This window comes from Meles meles, chromosome 12 (assembly GCF_922984935.1).
Source record: "Meles meles chromosome 12, mMelMel3.1 paternal haplotype, whole genome shotgun sequence".
NCBI lineage: Eukaryota > Metazoa > Chordata > Mammalia > Carnivora > Mustelidae > Meles > Meles meles.
This window is the reverse complement of record NC_060077.1, coordinates 81,769,893-81,789,374: the sequence shown is the minus strand read 5'-3', so window position 1 is coordinate 81,789,374 and position 19,482 is coordinate 81,769,893. Positions and strand designations below refer to the sequence as shown.

At 44.5% G+C, this 19,482-nt stretch overlaps 1 protein-coding gene across 2 annotated transcripts in view; it reads left to right on the top strand.

Annotated features, from left to right (window-relative positions):
- RNF152 (ring finger protein 152) overlaps positions 1–18,977 on the top strand; it is a 76,992-nt gene extending 58,015 nt beyond the window's left edge. For both annotated transcript variants that reach the window (XM_046024718.1, XM_046024720.1), the window contains one exon: positions 11,141–18,977. In XM_046024718.1, coding sequence (XP_045880674.1) covers positions 11,290–11,901 — 612 coding nt within the window. In that variant the 5' untranslated portion in view covers positions 11,141–11,289 and the 3' untranslated portion in view covers positions 11,902–18,977. The remainder of the gene's footprint in view (positions 1–11,140) is intronic.
- The last annotated feature ends 505 nt before the right edge of the window (positions 18,978–19,482 follow it).

The following is a 19,482-nucleotide window of genomic DNA, read 5'->3' as shown; positions in this document are numbered from 1 at the left end:
TGCTCAAAGAAAATAATCTTACGACTGGCTTCCGAATAGATTTATTTAAAGAGATATCCATAAAACCCACTATAGGTTTTTAATGTGCTCTTCCTTTCAGATGTTTAATTTAGAATGTTTTCCGGGTAATCTGAGGAAATCTTAAGAAATATATGTATTTTGTAAATGTGTAAAAGTAGGTGAGTCTTAATATTTAGATTTTTTTTTTCAACTGAGCCAAGGGGTGCCTGGGTGGCTCAGTCGGTTAAGCGTCTGACTCTTGGTTGCGGCTCAGATCGTGAGTCATGGTCACGATCTGAGGGTCTCAGGGTCATGAGATTGAGCCCCGTGTTGGGCTTCTACTCAGTGCAGAGGTTGAGGTTCTCTTTCTCCCTCTGCCCACCCCCTACCCCCCTGCTCTCTCTCTCTCTCTCTCTCAAATAAACAAATGAATCTTAAAAAAATAAATAAATAAAGTCAAGCTAAGACTTTTCTGTCCTGCCCCTCCTTCTAGCCTCAGGGTGTCTCAGATTAATGGAGTTCTCATCTTCATCTGTGTTCTGTGGCACTTTGAAGTGTCCCTTCTTGATAAAGGTGAAGCACCATGAGATAGCAACATACAGCTGAGATTAGGGGCTCCTGGGTGGCTCAGTGGGTTAAAGCCTCTGCCTTTGGCTCAGGTCATGGTCCCAGGGTCCTGGGAACAAGTCCCGCATCAGGCTCTCTGCTTGGTGGGGAGTCTGCTTCCTCCTCTCTCTCTCTCTGCCTGCTTCTCTGCCTGTTTGTGATCTCTGTCTTTCAAATAAATAAATAATGTCTTTAAAGCTGAGATTAACCTGGCCAGATCTAAATTGCTTCAGCTACTTCTCGGCTTGCCATAATTGTGGAGATGAACACAGGATTGTATCCAAAGTTCGGGCCATCAGGCGGCATTAACACCGTGTCCCTGTGACGTTCCATCAAATTAGGGGTTGTCTTTAACCTGGAGTGGTCATGATAAATTCTAGAGTTATTGCCATTTGGTCCAAGTAATAGATCCGTATTTCTAAGTGGAAAGAAGTTTGGAACCCTACCTCCGTGTTCTCGTGAATGGTGTTGCAGTTAGTGGGTCAGGTATGATGGTCATTGTCAATGTCTTTGCTCACCTCTCTTCCTGTTTTCTGAAAACAGTCATTTAGTTTTTCATATAGTCGATAGTTTTTCATATAGTCATATAGTTGCATCTATAAAGCTGATACTCTCTTATCTCCCCAAATAACTATGAAAGTATTTTGCCTTCTGGAGCTTGACAGAAAGATACCAGGTGAGATAACCAATGTTAGAGCAAGAAGCAGATGTGAGGTGGGTGTCTCCAGAGTAATGCATTGAATTTAGGGGATTAAGGGCAGGTCTGAGGGCAAATGGTGACCATCTGGGGTCAGCACATGATAGCCTGTTGGGCAACTCCAGCCTAGGCCTATTTTTATAAAGACACTGTTCTTTGTCTGTTGTCTGTGACTCCTTTCACACTTTGCAGAGTTGAGTGTTTGTGAACAAGCCTATATGACCCGCAGAGCCTAAAATCCATATCTGCCTCTTTACGGAAGAAAGTCGAGGGTCTCTGATAACAGACAAAACACAACGGGAAAAAATTAGAAAACAAATTGCCTTAAGGTTGTGCTGGGGTTGGTGGGGAAGGCACCCGTGTGGTTCATATTCTGGAAATGCACATGTAACCATAGCAAGTCTGTCTGGGGCCTTCAGCGTCCCCCTGTACCCCGCACGTGAAGAGCAGGGGCAGTGGGGACCCACGGCAGAGAGGGGCCTTTGCCCTCCCGGGAGCTTGCTTACTTAGAGCCTCGGGTCCTTAATGCATGAGTCCAAGCCCTCGGACCCTTCTCCCCAGTGATGACCTCATGTGCTTCGCTGGCACTGGGCTGTCTTTAGACGACCTTGAGATCCCCCCTCAAACTTAGATGACCTTGAAATCCCTCCCTCAAACTCAAACTCTGGCTTCTCTTGAGGCTTATAGTCCTTAAAGCTCAGAGCCCACCTTGCTCTCTGGGGTGATGCCCACATGGGTCTAACGTGGTGCTTCATCATAGAAGGAAATGTCAGTGTCCTTCCCTCCGACTTTTCCTGTTCCCCAGGGTCGTCGGAGCAGAAAGAACAGTGAACCAGCTGGCAGCTGGCTCTAACCTTTCTGGTTCTAACAGGCAGTGATAGTTCTTTGCTTGCTAGTTCTGTCTGAGGCCTGTGCATGATCGATTGAAGAAGCACCCCATTTCAGTGCTCTGACTGGCCGCGCCCCCTCCCACCCCTTGGTTCTCTTTCCATAGCTCCTCCCTCAAGTTCACGTCTAGGCTCCTTGAGGGCAAAAGCGCTAGTTGGCGGTAGTGTCTCAGCGTCTTGGATAATGCTTGGCACATGATGGGTTCCCAATAAATACTTGTTTACCTACCGAATGTTTTGCCTTAGTAGATGTCCAGCCATTGGGAAGGCTTAGGGTTTTTGTTTGTTTTTCATTTCTTTGGCTCTACTTAGATGTCTGACTTGTCATTTCCTTTGGCTGTACTCAGAATTCTAGGATTTGGGGTAATTGATCATTTTCCCCTGTGTTCTACCTGTCTATCTGTCTGTCTGTCTGATGGCATCTTTTATTATCCCTTCTCTCCAGGGAGCCTGGGGATCCCCTGACGGTCCTTTATATCTCTTCGCTGCTTTTATGAGCATCTGCAACTTTTTCTTCACCATTACTGGTGATCAGAACGAGTGAGGGTGAAACGAAGTGTCTGATTTGTGCCAATGTTAACCTCTGTGTGAGGTGGGTGGCTGTGCAGGTGAGTTTTCAAGGGAAAGTTGGGACCACCTTCACATGGTAACGAGTTTGAGTAATAGCAATATCCTCCTTGATCTAAGAAGGTTATTGATTAGACATAAGATAGTTATTCTTTGGATTGTTGCTGCAAATCAGAGTTGTGGCTGTTTCTGTTAGCCCTTTAGCTTTACCTAAACTCATTTGTTGAACCAGAGGCACAAAGAAAGAGATTTCTAATGTAAGTTGCCTCCCATTTATTTAACTGCCCGCTCTCTCACGTAGATGTACATTCTTGTGAGATTAACATGATACTTACAGATGATCTGGCAGGTATCATAAGCACAGAAAAAATAGCCTGGCGGCTCTGTCAGTGAAAGCCAGCACTTTGTTCATGTAGTAGAACTACGTTTGCTAGAAGGTACTTTAGGGGATCATCTAGTCCAGTGTCCTCAGAGGTGAGGACCCCGCAGCGTGCAGGGAGGTGACTTGCTGAAGGTCACGCATTTGATTAGGGCAGAATTAGAGCTAAGAGCCTCCTTTCCTGACCCCTACGAGTAGTGATGGTTTGATAGCTGTTAGAAGAAGCAAACCCGTAAAAACCAGTGGTTATTGTCAGTCATGACTATTCTGAATTCGGCTTTAATTCCTAAAAATGTCTTGATTCCAGTATACTTGGATTTTAACTATGCATTGCCAAACTGTGGGGGGCTCAAATTTGTTTATCTTCTTTGTAACTCGGCTTAAATGCTTCTGAGTAAATGAAATGGTCCCGAATAAATAACATCTCTGAAGGCCATGGTTCGGCTTCCCCTGCTCGGTTAGTTGAATTTTCAGAGTAACAGAGTTGGCCCTTGTCCTGTGGCCCAGTCCGTCAGGACTGTGGTTGTCCCAGTGGGCAGTGCCGGCAGGGCCAGTCCTCTGGTGGTGTGCAGGTCCCTGGGGCTGATCATGGCCTTCTGGTTGGCTGGTCTGCTGCCCTCTGCCTGTTTAGCCACCATCTCTCTGTCTCACTGGGTCTGCCCCTGCCACCAAGGCCACTCTGCCTCTAGACCGGGTCACCATTCCCTGCTGCATGCTCAGGATATCCAAGACAATGGATGAAAGTTTTCACTTTCTAGAGTCTTGACATCGTTAAATACAGCAAACCACAGATGCTCATAGGAGGAAACAGTGTAAATATTAGAGTTTGGGCCGATGGAATTCTCATTTAACATTTGTCAGAGTCCTAGAATCCACTGCCTTCTCCATTAAATCAGAGCGAGTGTAGTTAGACCAGTCAGACTCTGCGTGTATCAGGCAATTGCGTCCTGAAAGAATTGCTCTCTCTGCTACCAGAGGACCGAAGTCAGCAACAGTCGGTCACAGCCAGGCCATTCCCATTCTTGCCACTTAGAGTGTTTGTTGAGATCCAGTATAACCAAGTGGTCTTACCAGCTGACATACCACATTACATGGAATTGTAATTATTTCACGTAATCCCATTTCAAATATTTACTTTTTCTTGAAGAATGAAGTAATAAATGGCCGGCATCAGGGGGAGGAGCTGTTTCCAGAGAGGAAGAAGAGCAGTACAGTGTCCCGTTTAATCTCTGACTTCGAGATTATTCTCACCAGGACCATTGAATTGAAGGTCCTGATGGAGACCATCGGGTGCAATAGTTCAAGGTCAACCAGGGTCAACCAGATGTAGTCACTCTTGGTCCACGCCGGCTCTGAGGGAAGGCTTCCCAACGAAGGTCACAGCCACAGATCTGAATCAGGATGTATGGAGGGTGGCAAGAGTCTAAGCAGAGTTCAATGCTCTGGATTATTTATTTCCTCCGCTTTTTTATCCTCATATGCCTCGACTTCTAAAAGCACCTGGGACGGTGCAGACTCAGTATTGGAGGCCTGTGCTATTTTACCACCACTGAATTCATAGTGACGCTTTATCGTGCCCACACCTTTTATCATGGTGTTTGAAATTATACAGTGTTTTAAAAAGGGGAACTTTTATTTTGGGGAAAATTTATCAAGTGTTGAAGAGCATCAAATACCCACTACTCCCAAATAACAACATACACAACCCTTTAGTGTTTGGCATTTCCACCCCACCCCCAATCATGCTTCCCTGTAGTTACACAAATCTCAATCCATTTTTTAATTTATTTAACAGAGAGAAATCACAACTAGGCAGAGAGGCAGGCAGAGATAGAGGAGGAAGCAGGCTCCCTGCGGAGCAGAGAGCCAGATGCAGGGCTCGATCCCAGGACCCTGAGATCATGACCTGAGCCGAAGGCAGAGGCTTTAACCCGCTGAGCCACCCAGGCGCCCCTCTCAATCCATTTTTTAAAAAAATATTTTATTTATTTATTTGAGAGAGAGTGTGAGAGAGAGAGAGAGGGCACGTAAGCAAAGGGCCAAAGGAAAAGGGGTGGGGGGAGGAAATCTCGAGCAGACTCACAACCTGAGCCGAAACCAAGAAAAGCATTTTAGGGGTGCCTGGGTGCTACCGTCAGTTGAGTGCCCGATGCCTGGTCTCCACTCGGGTTTTTTGTTTTTGTTTGTTTGTTTCTTAAAGATTTTACTTATTTATTTGACAGACAGATATAAGTAGGCAGAGAGGCAGGCAGAGAGAGAGAAGGAAGCAGGCTCTCCGCTGAGCAGAGAGCCCGATGCAGTGCTCGATCCCAAGACCCTGAGATCATGACCTGAGCCGAAGGCAGAGGCTTAACCCACTGAGCCACCCAGGCGCCCCGTCCACTCAAGTTTTGATCTCAGGGTTGTGGGGTCGAGCCCTGCATTGAGCTCCATGCTCAGTGGGGAGTCTGCTTCTATCCCTCTCTCTCTTTTCTCTCTATCCCCCGCTACCCCCCGCCCCACTTGCTCACTTGCTGTCAAATAAATTTTTTTTTTAAGAAAGGCATTTTAAACCAAAGCATGCGTTAGTACTGCGTTCAGTGATTATTCAAGACCTTTTATCTGTATGCTGTACTGTTGACATCATTTATGAAACTAAGTACTGTCTTAGGAAAATACATTTGAAAATTAGTTCTCTTTCTGTAAGCCATAATTATTTCGAGAATGTCCTCCTTTAGGGGCTCTTCCTCTTCTTGTGATCTGGTTTTTGATCTTCAGATTCTTTCAAAAATAAATTGTCCCATTATGTTTCAGAATACACCTGTTTGTATGCGTTCCAAGTGCCCTTTCCTCCTTAATGTAACGAATGTCTTACTTGACTGCCATATCTTGCTCTGGTAAGGAAAGAACCTCAGACTCTGGCTCCTGAGGCTCTCACCTGTCTGTGCTTCATGTATGATGCATTAGACCAGGCACTCAAGTTTATTTCCCAGCTTGCGTGGGCTTTGTTGGCATTCCCTTTCTTCTGTGGTTGACACACACCTTTCCAGGTTCCGAAGGAAGGGAAAAAGGATGATTCATCATTAGCTTTGGTCCGTAGGCTCATAAATTTTCTTCTCTTTACCTAACTAATCATCATCATTACTAATTATGCTGCAGAAGAGAAGCTGGAACGCAGTACAGGCTGCGGTCACACAGGGCACGTCCACGGATACATGAGAGATGCTGCCACCAGGATGCCTTGAGTGGCTGAGCACGGAAGATAGGAACTGTTTCCCCATTCTGCTTTGGTGGTCAGCCTGTACCCTAGGGCCTAGGCTTACTTGGAAAGAGTTGGAAATTGAGTAGCATAATCCAGTTTTAAGGGAGTGCAACGCCAATTAAGTGAGCATTACTTGGAACATAAATTCATGAATAAAATTGCGTGTTGGTTTTGTTGAAAAATGATGGTGTGGCAGGTCTTGGGGCAGGGCCAAGGAGAACCCTCGCGTTCTTCCTCCCAAGCTGTTCAAAATGACGGTCCTTTGAGAGCCAGGAAGAGCTCTCTGGGCAGATGGCACACAGCACTGGAAGGCGTCTGGAGTCAGGAGGGAGGGAGAGGGAGGCACCAGTGCTCCTTGAGCCTTTTACCTGGTTCAGCTTCAACTCCATTTCCCTCTTTAGCCGGTGAAGAATCAGGCTCCCAGAGGTTCAATGGCTCTTTCTAGTGTCACAGCTGGTGGTGATATTGCAAGGATTGGGCCCAAGGTTCACTGAGGCCAAAGCCCTTGTTCCTCCTCCGCTAAACTGATTCCCACGTTTTTTATAGGAAAGTAAGGAAAGGATATGGCAGGCAGGAAGGGTTTTTTTTTGTTTTGTTTTGTTTTGTTTAGGAAGGAAGGTTGATAATTTGGTGGTGACTGTTTCTGTACTGATGTCAAGAAAGAGTTTTTTTGTCCCAGCGTCATGTATCTTGAAGGTGGGGGTCCTGAGTGCCGCTGTTAAGGAAAGCTGTCTCCAAATTCGTAAAATTGCAGGAATCTGTGCTTTTTCTTGTCCCCCTCCCCAATTTTGTCATTTCTGCCACCATAGCTCGAAGCAGTCAGTCCTTCCCACCCAAGCGCATTCACATCTCCCTGTGGTCTGTCACCGTGGCCTTATCTCTGTCCCTGAGCTTTAATGCTAAGTACCGAGAGGAGCCTTTGCCAGGATTGGCCAGCAAACCTTGTGTTTTGCTTTCGTATTTTAGGAAAGAATACATTCCGTACCTGGGGTCTGAAATGAGAAGGTTCTGCCCTAACTGCTGGCTCACGCGGGATTTCTGTTCCGCTTTGCCCACTACAGACGTCTGGCCGCTTTCCCCTGTCTGAGCTCATGTGCTCCCTTGCCTGCACCTGTCGCGGGCGGTCACGGCGTTGGGCAGCACAGCACAGACCCTGGCTTGGAGCTTGGAGCACGCCTGCCTCCTCCGCTTCTCTTCGCTCAGATTTCTCTGTTCTCAAAACAAAGTGATTCTTCGCCCTCTCAGCTACTGGCCTGCCCCCTTTCCCCACGCTACCTCAAAAGGGACTCTGGTGCTCCCATTCCAGCATCCCTGCCGACCACGTCATCCCCCTGATACTCCACTGAAGACACTCCTAAAAATACCGAGGACCTCCTGGTCACCAAAGCCCAAGGTTCTCTCTCCATACCCTCATGCTGCTCAGCCCTTTTTTCTTCTTCTTCTTCTTCTTTTTGTTTTTTTGTTGGGGATGTGTGCTGGGAGATGATGGCTTTCCTTCTACCTCTGTCCCCGTTCTTCCTTTCCATTAGACGGAGTTGTGTGTTCCCCGAGGATGTCTCTCTGTGTTCTTTGGTCTCTGGCTGATAGCTCGTCCCTGTGGCCTTCACCTGAGTCTCCAGGTCTATGCCTGACTCTTCTCTAAATATCATCCCCACATTTTTAGCTTTTTTCCTGACTCTTTCCTGTCTTCCTGAATAACTTGTTTCATATCTCTGCCCAGCACCTCAGCTGGAAGGTGGAAGGTGGACCAAGCAGAACTCACTGTTGTTCTCTCGGGATCCCTAGTTCTCTTAATGATGCCACCCTCCTCTCCAGACTTCACCTGCGCCTTCTCCCTGCCACTCGGCCACATTGTAATTCACCGCCGGATCCCACTCGTCTTCTCTACTACCGACTTCTCTCCTACCGCTTGGCACCTCTCATCTCTTCAACCTAATTACCCGTCTTTCCTTCAACGACTCGTTACCTCTTGTCTAATATTATAATAGCTTCCCGGCAGGTCTTTCCAATCTGTCCCGAGTATGACTACCTAATGAATCATTCTCATACTTTTTTTTTTTTTAAGATTTTATTTATTTATTAGAGAGAACGAGTGGGGGATGGAGATGGGAAGGAGCAGTGGGAGAGGGAGAAACAGACTCCACACTGAGCAGAGAGCCCCATATGGGGCTCAATCCCAGGTCCCCCGGATCATGACCTGAGCTGAGGGCAGATGCTTAACCCACTGAGCCACCCAGGCGCCCCCTCATTCTCATACTCATACCTCTCTGGTGTTTTCCCATCACCCACTAGAAAGCCCCACATCTTTGGCACTCAAGGCTGTCCACAGTGTGTGGTCTGTGCCTGGCCACACTCCCCTCTCCCCTTCCTGCAGGAATGCGCTCTCTGGGGCTGCGCCAGCGGGAGGCTGCTTGCAAGTTCTCCAAGAATCTCATTTCTGTAAAAGGCATCTGGGGGCACCTTGGCTGGCTCAGTTGGTAGAGCTTGCGACTCTTGATCTCAGGGTTGTAAGTTTGAGCCCCACGTTGGGTATAGACATTACTGAGAAATAAAATCATAAAAATTAAAAGGCATCTGTTTCAAAGACCTAAACATCAAAGCTAAAACTATAAAATCCTTAGAGGGGGGATTTTTAAGTTACTCTCTTTTAGGAAAAAAATCCTCCAGCCACGCCACAGGTAGAGCCGAGAAATAATTCTGCAGCTGCTCACCCTCTTTCCTTGGCTCACGCTGATGTCTGAACCTGAAAATGATCTGCCCCCTGCCTTTATATGTCCAAATTCTCTCCATAATCCAGATCTTCCGTTGAGCCTTCCCTGATTCCTCCTGCCCCTGTCTGGCATGTTTCCCTCTGTGTTTGTATACACGCATAACTTTTACACGCATAACTGGTTACTGCTAAGCTGGGGGTTTCTTAGGGGCAGTGACAAGGTCTTGGTTACAAGGGACAAAAACAAATACCATAATGCTTGACACGTGGCAGATGGTCAGTAAGAATCTGAATGAATAAATGAATGGGAGGAGAAAATCTATTCATGTTTTCTTTCTTACCTAACCAAATTGCTTAAGAGTAGGATCTGGATCAGTTTCATGTTTATGCCCAGTAGTAGCTAGCATTGTGCTTTGTGCCTGCCGGACGCTCCACAGATAGCTTTAATTTTTACCTTTTTCAGTTTTATTGAGGTATAACTGACAGAACTGTAAGACATTGAAGGTGTGTGTGGTGGTGATTTGCTGTATGGACATTGTGAACGGACCCCCTGCCCCCCCCATCTAGCTAATTAACACCTCCATCACCTGATAATGTTTTTTCATTGAGAACGTTTGAGTTCTACCCTTAGCAGATTTCAGTTATTCAATAGACATTTCTTGAATTAGTGGATCGGTAAGCAGTTGATTATGACATGAACTTTCTGAACTCTCTGTTATTCTGTTTGACTCTCAGTAATTTAATCGAGGCGTTCTTAATACATCTAAAATGTTTCACGGTGTGCTGCTGGTTTGGGTTATTGTTGTCATTTTCACCAGTGATTATTTTTTGCTTTAAACTTTTCCTCTATTTCTAATTCTGATTTCTAACAAATCATGTCATTGGCAAGGAGTACATTCTTAATTTCACAAGGGAAGTTAGAAAAAGGAAGTTTGCTTTTTAAGAAACGGGTGCTGGAACTTTTTCCCTGTTATTAGCTCCTGGCCCTGGGAGTGGGTGGGGTTCAAGGACTGGTGATTTTTTTCTACAATAGTGGTTGGGTATTTCTTTCCAGAACCACTGTGACTCCATCCAGAGACGGGTAATTTGGACACTTTCAATAGGAAACAGAATTAGCAGCCTTCACTGCAACGCTGGAACCCTAGGGGTTTCTTCAGACCCCAGTTAAGCTAACTAAGTCACTCTGCTTCCTCGCAGTACCGGGAGGCTTACACTGTTTTCGTTTTATGGCGAGGGCTGCCTGCCAGTCGTCTTTGGCAACCTCTTGCTAGACAATACTTGGTTACGACTGGCGAGTTAATAGTACTTGCTTGCAGTCCTGCTCCTGGGTGCAAGCCTAAATAGTACTGCAATTAAAGGAACGGATGAAAATACTGGGGGTCCTTGTGTGCCTTTGTGACCCCTGCTGCCTGAAGGTTCATTGCTGCGGCTGGGCTGACCGTGGTTGCTGTTGTTTTGAGTTTTTGTCTCTTTTGAAACCAAATGACAAGCATTACTTTATTTCAATGCTTTGGTGGGGGCGGGGAACCCCAGATATTTGGCAGCACTGTTGTGATTTCCTTCGAGAGAGGAATTAAGCAAATGAGTTACATGGACTCCCTAGATTTGGGAAGTTGCCTGAATCTGGCAATGAACACTTGCAGGAGGGTAAGTCGAGTCAGGAGAAGACGACCAGCAGGTTGAAGGAAAGAAATTTACTTTTAGGAGATGATACAAAGTTATTGGAAGCAAGAGAATACTCCAGTGTATTTTAAAAGAATAAGCCGGGGTCCACCGAGATATAAAAAACATAATCAAGACTCCCTCTTTCTGAACTATGGGGCATGTGTACCCCGGTGAAGGCATTCCCTTTAGGAATGAGCAACTGAGAAGCCGCCTGAGACAACTCCTTTACCTTCCACGGGCATTACAAGGGGGACTCCTGTAATCTCTCCCGAGTGGGAAATTTTTATGTTTTTGACCCAGTGTCAAGCCTTTTTGAACCCTGGCTGGTGTGCTGACCCCTCAGCTTGTTTGAAATAATTAACTTCTCTGCATTTTTTGTCTTCTTCAGAAATGAACACACTCGAGTATGCTCGGTGCCTGTGAGCTCCCTGATCCCCTCACGACTTTGGAAAGCCAAGAAGGAAGGCGTAGGAGTGCCTGCCCCTGAGAACAAGCTCCTTCCCCTTGGCCTTGGCCTTCCTGCTTCCCAGAGGCGCGATGGAGACGCTGTCCCAGGATTCCTTGCTGGAATGTCAGATCTGTTTCAATTACTACAGCCCCCGGCGAAGGCCCAAGTTGCTGGATTGCAAACACACCTGCTGCTCGGTGTGCCTCCAGCAGATGAGGACGAGCCAGAAGGACGTGAGGTGCCCCTGGTGCCGGGGCGTCACCAAGCTGCCCCCGGGCTTCTCCGTGTCGCAGCTCCCCGACGACCCCGAGGTCCTGGCCGTCATCGCCATCCCGCACGCGTCCGAGCACACCCCAGTGTTCATCAAACTTCCCAGCAATGGGTGCTACATGCTGCCGCTGCCCATCTCCAAGGAGCGAGCGCTGCTGCCTGGAGACATGGGCTGCCGCCTGCTGCCGGGGAGCCAGCAGAAGCCTGTCACCGTGGTGACCATCCCCGCCGAACAGCAGCCTCTGCAGGGCGGGGCGCCCCAGGAGGCGGTGGAGGAGGAGCCCGACCGCCGGGGCGTGGCCAAAAGCTCCACCTGGTCCGGGGTGTGCACTGTGATCCTGGTGGCCTGCGTCCTCGTCTTCCTGCTGGGCATCGTGCTGCACAACATGTCTTGCATTTCGAAGCGCTTCACTGTGATCTCCTGTGGCTGAACAGCGCGGCAGGGGAGTCTCTCGTGGGTGCCAACTCGGGGTTGAGCAGGTGTTGGTGATGGGATCGCAGCGAGAAGGGGGGGGGGGGGGCGACGCTGATCATTTGGTGCCAGCGCTGGCCTCTGGACTGCCACTTGATTAACCGGAGACAGACGCGAAGGGCAGACGCGAGGTCTCAGCGAGATACCGGGCAAATCGTTGAGCCTTGGTGGCAACAGCTTCGAAGACGATTGCATGCATCCTCATAATCATTTATTAAATGGACTGTGATTTATGATTTGTCAAAATCCTGTTACGAGATAGACGTATTCTACTTAGACGTTAAACTGTGCAAGTGCGTACAATGTGATCTTCTCTAAATGTGGTAGATTAAAACAAAGATGCTTATGTATACAAATAGAATTAAACCTGAGAATCCCCGTAAAAATTCAGCCACGACATGCAGTGCTGGTTCCTTTCCTTTTTAATGGAAATCCAGTCTTCATTTAGTTGCTAAGGCTTTTTATACTTTTTGAATGGCACCCGAATTAAAATAAGTGAAGTGGATGGTCATTTTTTTTTTTTTTTTGAAGAAAGTGTCTGAGCAAGTGTTTCCAGTGTGTTGTGTTTTGTTCTGTACCTCCATTTTTCTTCCCTTGTAATTAGAGCTCGCTACGTGTTTATTAAACTGAAAGCCCAACAGGAGAGCAATAAACTGAGTAATAATGAGAAATGCCTAATCCCACAGGAACCCTATAATGCCAGTTTTTCTCAAGCCATCTCACGAAGTAAGAATTTTAAATGTAAATATTGTGTTACTTGTGTGTGCGTGTGTGTGTGTCATTTGATTTACCTCAGGTTTTGAATCTTTTCAGAAGAATCCCAGGAGTAAGACTTTGTGGGCCTGAATGAGTCCAGGGTCTGACTTGGTGGCCACCTCTTGAGCGCCGGGACCCAGGACCCTCCCCGGGAATTGTCGCACACGCATCACTTCCAACATTTGCTCCTCCTCTGTATATCCAAGTCCTGTATTCTGTGAGGCACAGATGGAAAGGGACAGAAGGCGCTGTCTTGGCTCGGGGTTTGGAGGTATCATGATAGATATGAGCGTTGTTCATCGATGACAAACCCGGACTGACATTTTAATAGACAGTCCATGATTGCTTTTTGAAAGATGTCGTTCCGTGAGACTTTAAACCATTTAGGATTCCAATTTCCTCTTGTTGGTACAAGTGAGAAAATCTCTTGTATTTCAAAATGTGTTTTTATTGAGAAAAGTGACAAGGTAAACTAACGACTCACATTCCCAATCTAAAGTGGATCAGTTCATCATAAATTCTCGAATATTCTTAAAAGTATAGTGATCTGCGGACGCTGGTGAAGAAAGACCTGCTGGTGTTGAAGTGGTAATTTCCTTTGTCTGGACATGTGTGCATTCAGAAATAGCCATCAGCTTTCCGGTTCTCTTCTAATTTCTTTTATGGAATTCATGGAGCAAGTGTATTTGAAAGCTCAAAGTAGAAATTAGGTTAAAATGCCATTTTATTGTCTAAGCTATTGGGCATTATACAACAAATAATCTAGGATTTATTTGGTATTAATAATTTAGGTATCCTATTAACTGAATATTATCCTCTATTACGTAACATAAAATACTGTTGGGTTAGTGTCGATTTCTCAAACTCTGCCAGGCTGCCGTGATGCATGTCTGACCTAATTTCTGTACCTCTTGGAGGAAAGGAAAAAAAAACCAAAAAACCCACGGAAAATGTTGCATTAAGAATGCTACATTTCAAACAGACTTGACCCTTGTAGTTTTCAGCCAGGTTATATTTGAGTTGCTTTTGTGAATGATAATCTACGTCTGTCTATGTTCAGTATGAAATGACTGGCCCTGTAGTGTAGTATGAACTAGAGTCCTGCGTGTTAAGTAGGTCTTATATAGACACTAATGTGTGTGGCGGTAGAGCGCCCTGTGTTTCTTAGTGCAAAGCCGTAGAGTAAAAATATCCACGTAACTTAAAAACAGTCCCACGCTAGAGCTGCAGTGAAGCAGTGCCGAATTAATCAGCCCTGTGATAGATTATTGACTTTACAATTTAAGGTAACAATAACACCCAAATCAGAATTCTGTGTGTATGTCTTCCTGACCTAAGAAATACTGTTTCAACGGATTCTGCCTGCAGTTACTTGTGTATTGCCTGTCAAAGTGTGCAGTTGTGCACACGTGTGTGAACGTGTTTCTGTGCGTCATAGCTCAGCCTGCAGATAGAATTTTTGTACACTTGATGTTTATGAACATCATGTTAGTTGTCATCCCATCGCGCCAGCCTCTTCTGGCATTTCCCCACGACACTAACAACTCATCTACCCTGTGTGACAAAAGTTCAGGGACACAATGAGCTGGAATTCACAGTTGCACATCAGTGAAAAAAAAATCACAACTGAAAGCACAGAAAGTCAGAACTGAGAGCAGCCTCTGGTGGCTTCCTTTTGTGCATGAGTCCATGGAGGCCCACAGAGGTGTGTGGCCCCTTGTAATTCTGCAGCAAAAGGGAGACAAGAGCTGCATTTTTCTCTTGCTCTTTCCGAGGCCTGTTGATGTCTCTATTGGGCTCTGATCTTTTGGAGGGTGAATAAATACCCTTTACTCACTCAATAGTGCTTTAGTTTGTTGTTGTTGTTTTAAATATATATATATATCCGTTTTAGTTAGCATCTACCTCTCTGGGAAACGAAAGGATGATTGAGTTAAGGATGAGTATAGACATTTAGTAAAAAATGATGTGATTTGAATTTTTAAAATTGCCAACCATTGGTTCCCCCCACCCTTATGTAAAGGACAATGAGTGTTGTGTAAATAGTAAACTTTAAGAAGCATGAATTTTCATCTTTATTAATGATCTTGACATAAGCAAGAGAATACTTCATATGTTAAGTAGAACCAACCAAGAATGCTATCAAAAAGCATTGTCTGGGAAATTTTTGTACAATGACCTGGGGCACAAGTTGTGATTGAAAAGGCCAATTGGTTCTCAGTTTCAGTCATACTTTATGATTAGAAAGCTTAAAAGGTATTTTCTTTAAGAATACAATTAAGTTCAGTCTTGAGCATGACCTAAAAGTAGGTCCCTTGAAGGTTAACCCATGTGCTGGTGCAGCTTAGAGCTATTCTGTTCAATAGATCTCTCTCGGATGACGGAAGTGTTCCACGGCCTATGTGGTCCAATATAGTGGCCACTGGCCACATTGGCTAGTGGGCAGTTGAAGTGGGGTTAGTTTGACTGAGGAAAGTATTTTGTATTTTATTTAAGTTATCTGAACATAGTCACTCACCTGTGGCTGGTTGCTACCATATTGGACCGTGTAATTCTAGAGGGTTGCGTAGTGGGATCTAGCATGAGAGTGTTGACAAGAGTACAGAGTAGGGCTAAGAGAACAGTTTGTGGTTTAGTAACATGCAGTTGCTAAAAAAAAAATCCTTTCTGGGCTTAAAAGATACATGATCTCAAGTATGATGATTCAAATTCATGGATTGCCCTTTGGGGTTATTACTTACGTACTTTGGGCCATAGAATGGTCAGTGAGGCATAAAGAGTGCTTTATGAAGCCCCTCGTCTGGGATCATTAGCTGCACGTGAATCCGTTGTCCAAAAATAGTAGTTAGACAGTAGCTGTAAAAACGTTTGCCTTGCAAGCTATGCATGATCTATACTGTGAAACTGTGTTTAGGATCTTAGGGCCAAAAAGTAAATGTTACAGAAAAACAGGAAAAAAAAAAAAGTCTAATGAAATCCCTCTTCACTTCAGGCATCTTACCCAGACTTGATCACTGCATGAGTAAGGTGTGAAATGTAAGAGCAATCATGTTTCGCGGGGTTCGTAGAGGGGTTTTGTTTGCCCTTGAAGTCTGCTGGCTTGTCGTTGTATTTGGTCTGAGGATCCGTTTTCAGATGCCGGACTGCGGCATAGGTACTGTTCTTAGAGTGAGATTTGATACGTGCAGTCTTGTTTGGTTTTTTCCTTTTATCTCTCATCACTGAACAAATTGCAAATTTGCAGCCTTGCACAAAGGCTTTTTTTTTTTTTTACATTAAAAAACATTGTGCAGGGAATTTAAAGACGTGAGGGTTATTAAAGTTACGAAAATTGCTTTTAAGTGAGTAAAGGAAAGCAGAAAATTGAGTTTGAGATACATTTTCGTAGAAAGATGAGACTCTTCCTGATAGTATGATATTTATTCTAGTCTAGATTTTGATTTGAAGAGTTTGCATTGCTTTATTTGAAATCCTGTGCGGTGTCAGAATTGGCTCGTCTACTTTTAATTGTTTCTGAATGTAATGTGAACATTGCATTTGTCTCAATTTAGTAAAATTTTTAAAAATTTTAGCAAAACAATTTTTTTTTGAGAACTCGTCAGTGGGCATGACCTTTTTAGCTTATCTTTTTAAATTAAATTTTTTTTTTTTTGCCAAAATGATAGTTTGTCTTCAGACTTAAGAGGAATTTAGAAGTCCAGAGGTTATTGGTATGAGAGGAGTGATATTGAAAAGGTTTGAATTTCTGTCTTCTCCTAAAAGAATGATACTGCCAGTCAGTCCACATTTTGTTCCCACGTAAAACGTGTCACCAGTCAGTTGATCGGTTGTCCTTGACCGTTTCCGTCATTCCCAGGAAAACATCACTTACAAGGTAACCCTTAACCAAAACAGAAGCTCCAGAAAAGAATGGAGTCATCAAGAAACTCCGGTAGCTGTGTTGAAAGTATTAGTCTATCTCAAAAGCAGTGAATTTTAGTTAAATTTTAGTTAAATTCAGTTAAATTTTATTAAGCATGAAATATTTCTAAAAAAAAAGTGGAAATTGAAGCCATTGATTTTTTTTTCCTGACAAGATTCACTATATATAGACATACATATATATATATATTTATATTTACATCTGCACATACAGGTATAGACATATATGTAGATACACACACACAACTTAGCTGTAACAGGAGTTTAAAAAATCAAGTAAAAAATGTTGTTAGTCATGTTTTCAAATTTGTGGGTTATATAATGTTGAACTTAGATGTTAATTTCTTAACAAATGCTACAGGCTGCGTACATTATATCAAATCAACCATCTTTGGGAATGTCTAGATAAATAAACCCTTGAGACTTCAAACCTATGAAGAGGTAGGTTCTCCTTTATACATTTTATTGGAAAGCCATTGATGATTAAAGAACACAAGCAGGAGGGGCATTTAATTTCTGTCTTTCATATGGCTTGTTTTTTGGTTCAGGGGTGGAGTACCATTATTCCTGAACTCATGCAGCGTGGCTCCAATTTTTCTGCACAAGTTTCCTTGCACAGTTGGGCCAATGGATTTTTTTTTTTTTTCAGGACTCACTGCCCGGGGTATCCCACTATGTATATCTCCCTTACGATGTAGTGGTGCTTGAAAACACTCATCTCGTTAGCTGGACTTTATTATTCTAGTCTAAGATTTTTGATACTATTCATATTATGACCTTTTATAGGGACAATCAGTAATATTTGGGGCAAAGTACAGAAGAGTCTCTTAAAGTCTGCATCAGCATGCATTGTCTTTTGTGTTTTCTGGGGGTGCTCTCTTACAGTTGTCCCTGTTCTTCTAGAACACTGTTCTAAATTCATCACCGCAGGGTGCAGGGCTAGTAGCCTTTGTGAAGGTTTTCTGTATTCTCCCTGTGAGTTACTGGGTTATTCTAATTAGTTTTCCAAAGGGATGTTCCATTTTTAATTTGACATTTGCTTTTGGAGAATGTGGAAGTAGATGATTGACTGTGAGGATGGTAAAGGAACATGGGGTGTGAGAAGGAGGAAAAAGAGGAGGAAGATGTCCCCTCGACCTCAATCTGTCATCTCTGGATGGGAGGACAGAGTAGGTGTTGTCGTACACAGTGCTTTAGGAAGCTCCTGGCCTGATTTTTCTGGCTGAGGGACAGATCCTGTGTGGGAGCAGTGGAGACGTGGCCTTGGGTCTATAGCAATAGGTAGATGTGCTCAAGACAGTGAGAAAATACTTGCAGAAAAGGAGAGAAATCTGTAGTGGGATCATGGTGGAGAACAAGATACATGGGAGCTGAAGAGCAGTCGTGGTAGAAACCAGCTGAAGAAAGAAACACAAGAACAACTAGGAATAACTTAGACAAGCACAATTTGTCATTCTAGGATGACCTACCAAATTCAGTTCCAGATGTCTAAGTTGAAGACAGAGAGAGTGGGTTCGGCCAATGAGAGGATCCAAGCTGCCCCATTCCCACCCCTGGGTTGTCCACACGCTAGACAATCTCCGAGCCTGTTCTAGAATTGGTTGCTAGGTCATTACACATGAACTCTAATAATACCCTCTTAGCAGTGGAATGCATTGCCCGGATCTGTGGTTGACTTGAGTAGGTTGATCTATTGGGAATACTCATCCAAGAGTATTTGGGTTTTCAATCCTGGTGGTTGTCATTATACTTTCTTTATTCCACCCCCTGGTCCTGTTTGCCTCAATGGAGGATTGCGAGTGGGGAGGCTGCTTTCAGCTTGGGGCGGGTCCCGACTCCCCCATCATAAGCCATGCAGCCTCTCTGCACTGTTCCTGCCGGTCTTCCAGCCCCATTGGTGGGCTCCCTGGCCCTCTCGAGAGCTAATACTCCAGTATTAGGTGGCTAGATTAATGCTGCTGAGAGGCTAACTCAAGTCCTTGACATGTTTCATTGACAATTATGCAGATTATTTATTTTAGAAGCTTTTGTTTTAAAGGGCCAAATTGCCCTACAGATAAATGAGCTGCTGGGCTGTGTAGAAAATATTGTTCAAATGTTGCCAAATAATTGACTTTGGAAGTGGGATATCAAGCTGCTGTTTATAAATCTGAATGTCTTAAAAGCATTCTTGCTTGCTTTCTCTGGTGTAGGTGGTGTCTTAGCAAGTCCTGAGTTTTTCCAATGAACCCAATTTTAATATATGGTATTTTTGTATGCCAAACTGGTGTCTTGTCCTTTGTATATGTGGTAATGTTGATTTTATGACTACTGTTAAAACACATTTGCTATGATTAAAATTCATAAAATGATTTCAAATAGACTCACGCGCTGGTTTTTTGTGTGTTGTTTTTTTCTTCCCACTCCATGAAGAAAAAAAATGCGCTGGAATTTTCATCATCAGCTACTCTAAGAATTTTAATAGACTAGGGTAATAAAGCAACAAGGAGCTCCTGAGCCAAGAATTTTAAGTGGAGGTGACCTTCAAGCGGCTTCTCTGAGAAGCCGAAGAATGCATTTGTAATGAGTAAGACCGAGGATGGTATTACAACTTGGGTTTTCATGACTTCCCGTGGCCCCGACTTTCTCTTTCTACTGTCTAGAAGTGGCATTGTGTGTGTCAGGCCCCAGGTGGACCATCTTATTTTGCTATGTGTAGAACAGCTTCACCCAGGCCCCCCATGTAGTAAGAAGAAGGCCCCCATGTCATCTTCCTCTTGGCTCTGAATCTGGAAAGGCATCCTTCCATGCACGTTCTCATCAGTGGGACAGAGTTTTCAGGAGAGCTTTTTTTGATAAAAGCATTCTGTCTTTCAGTAACTCT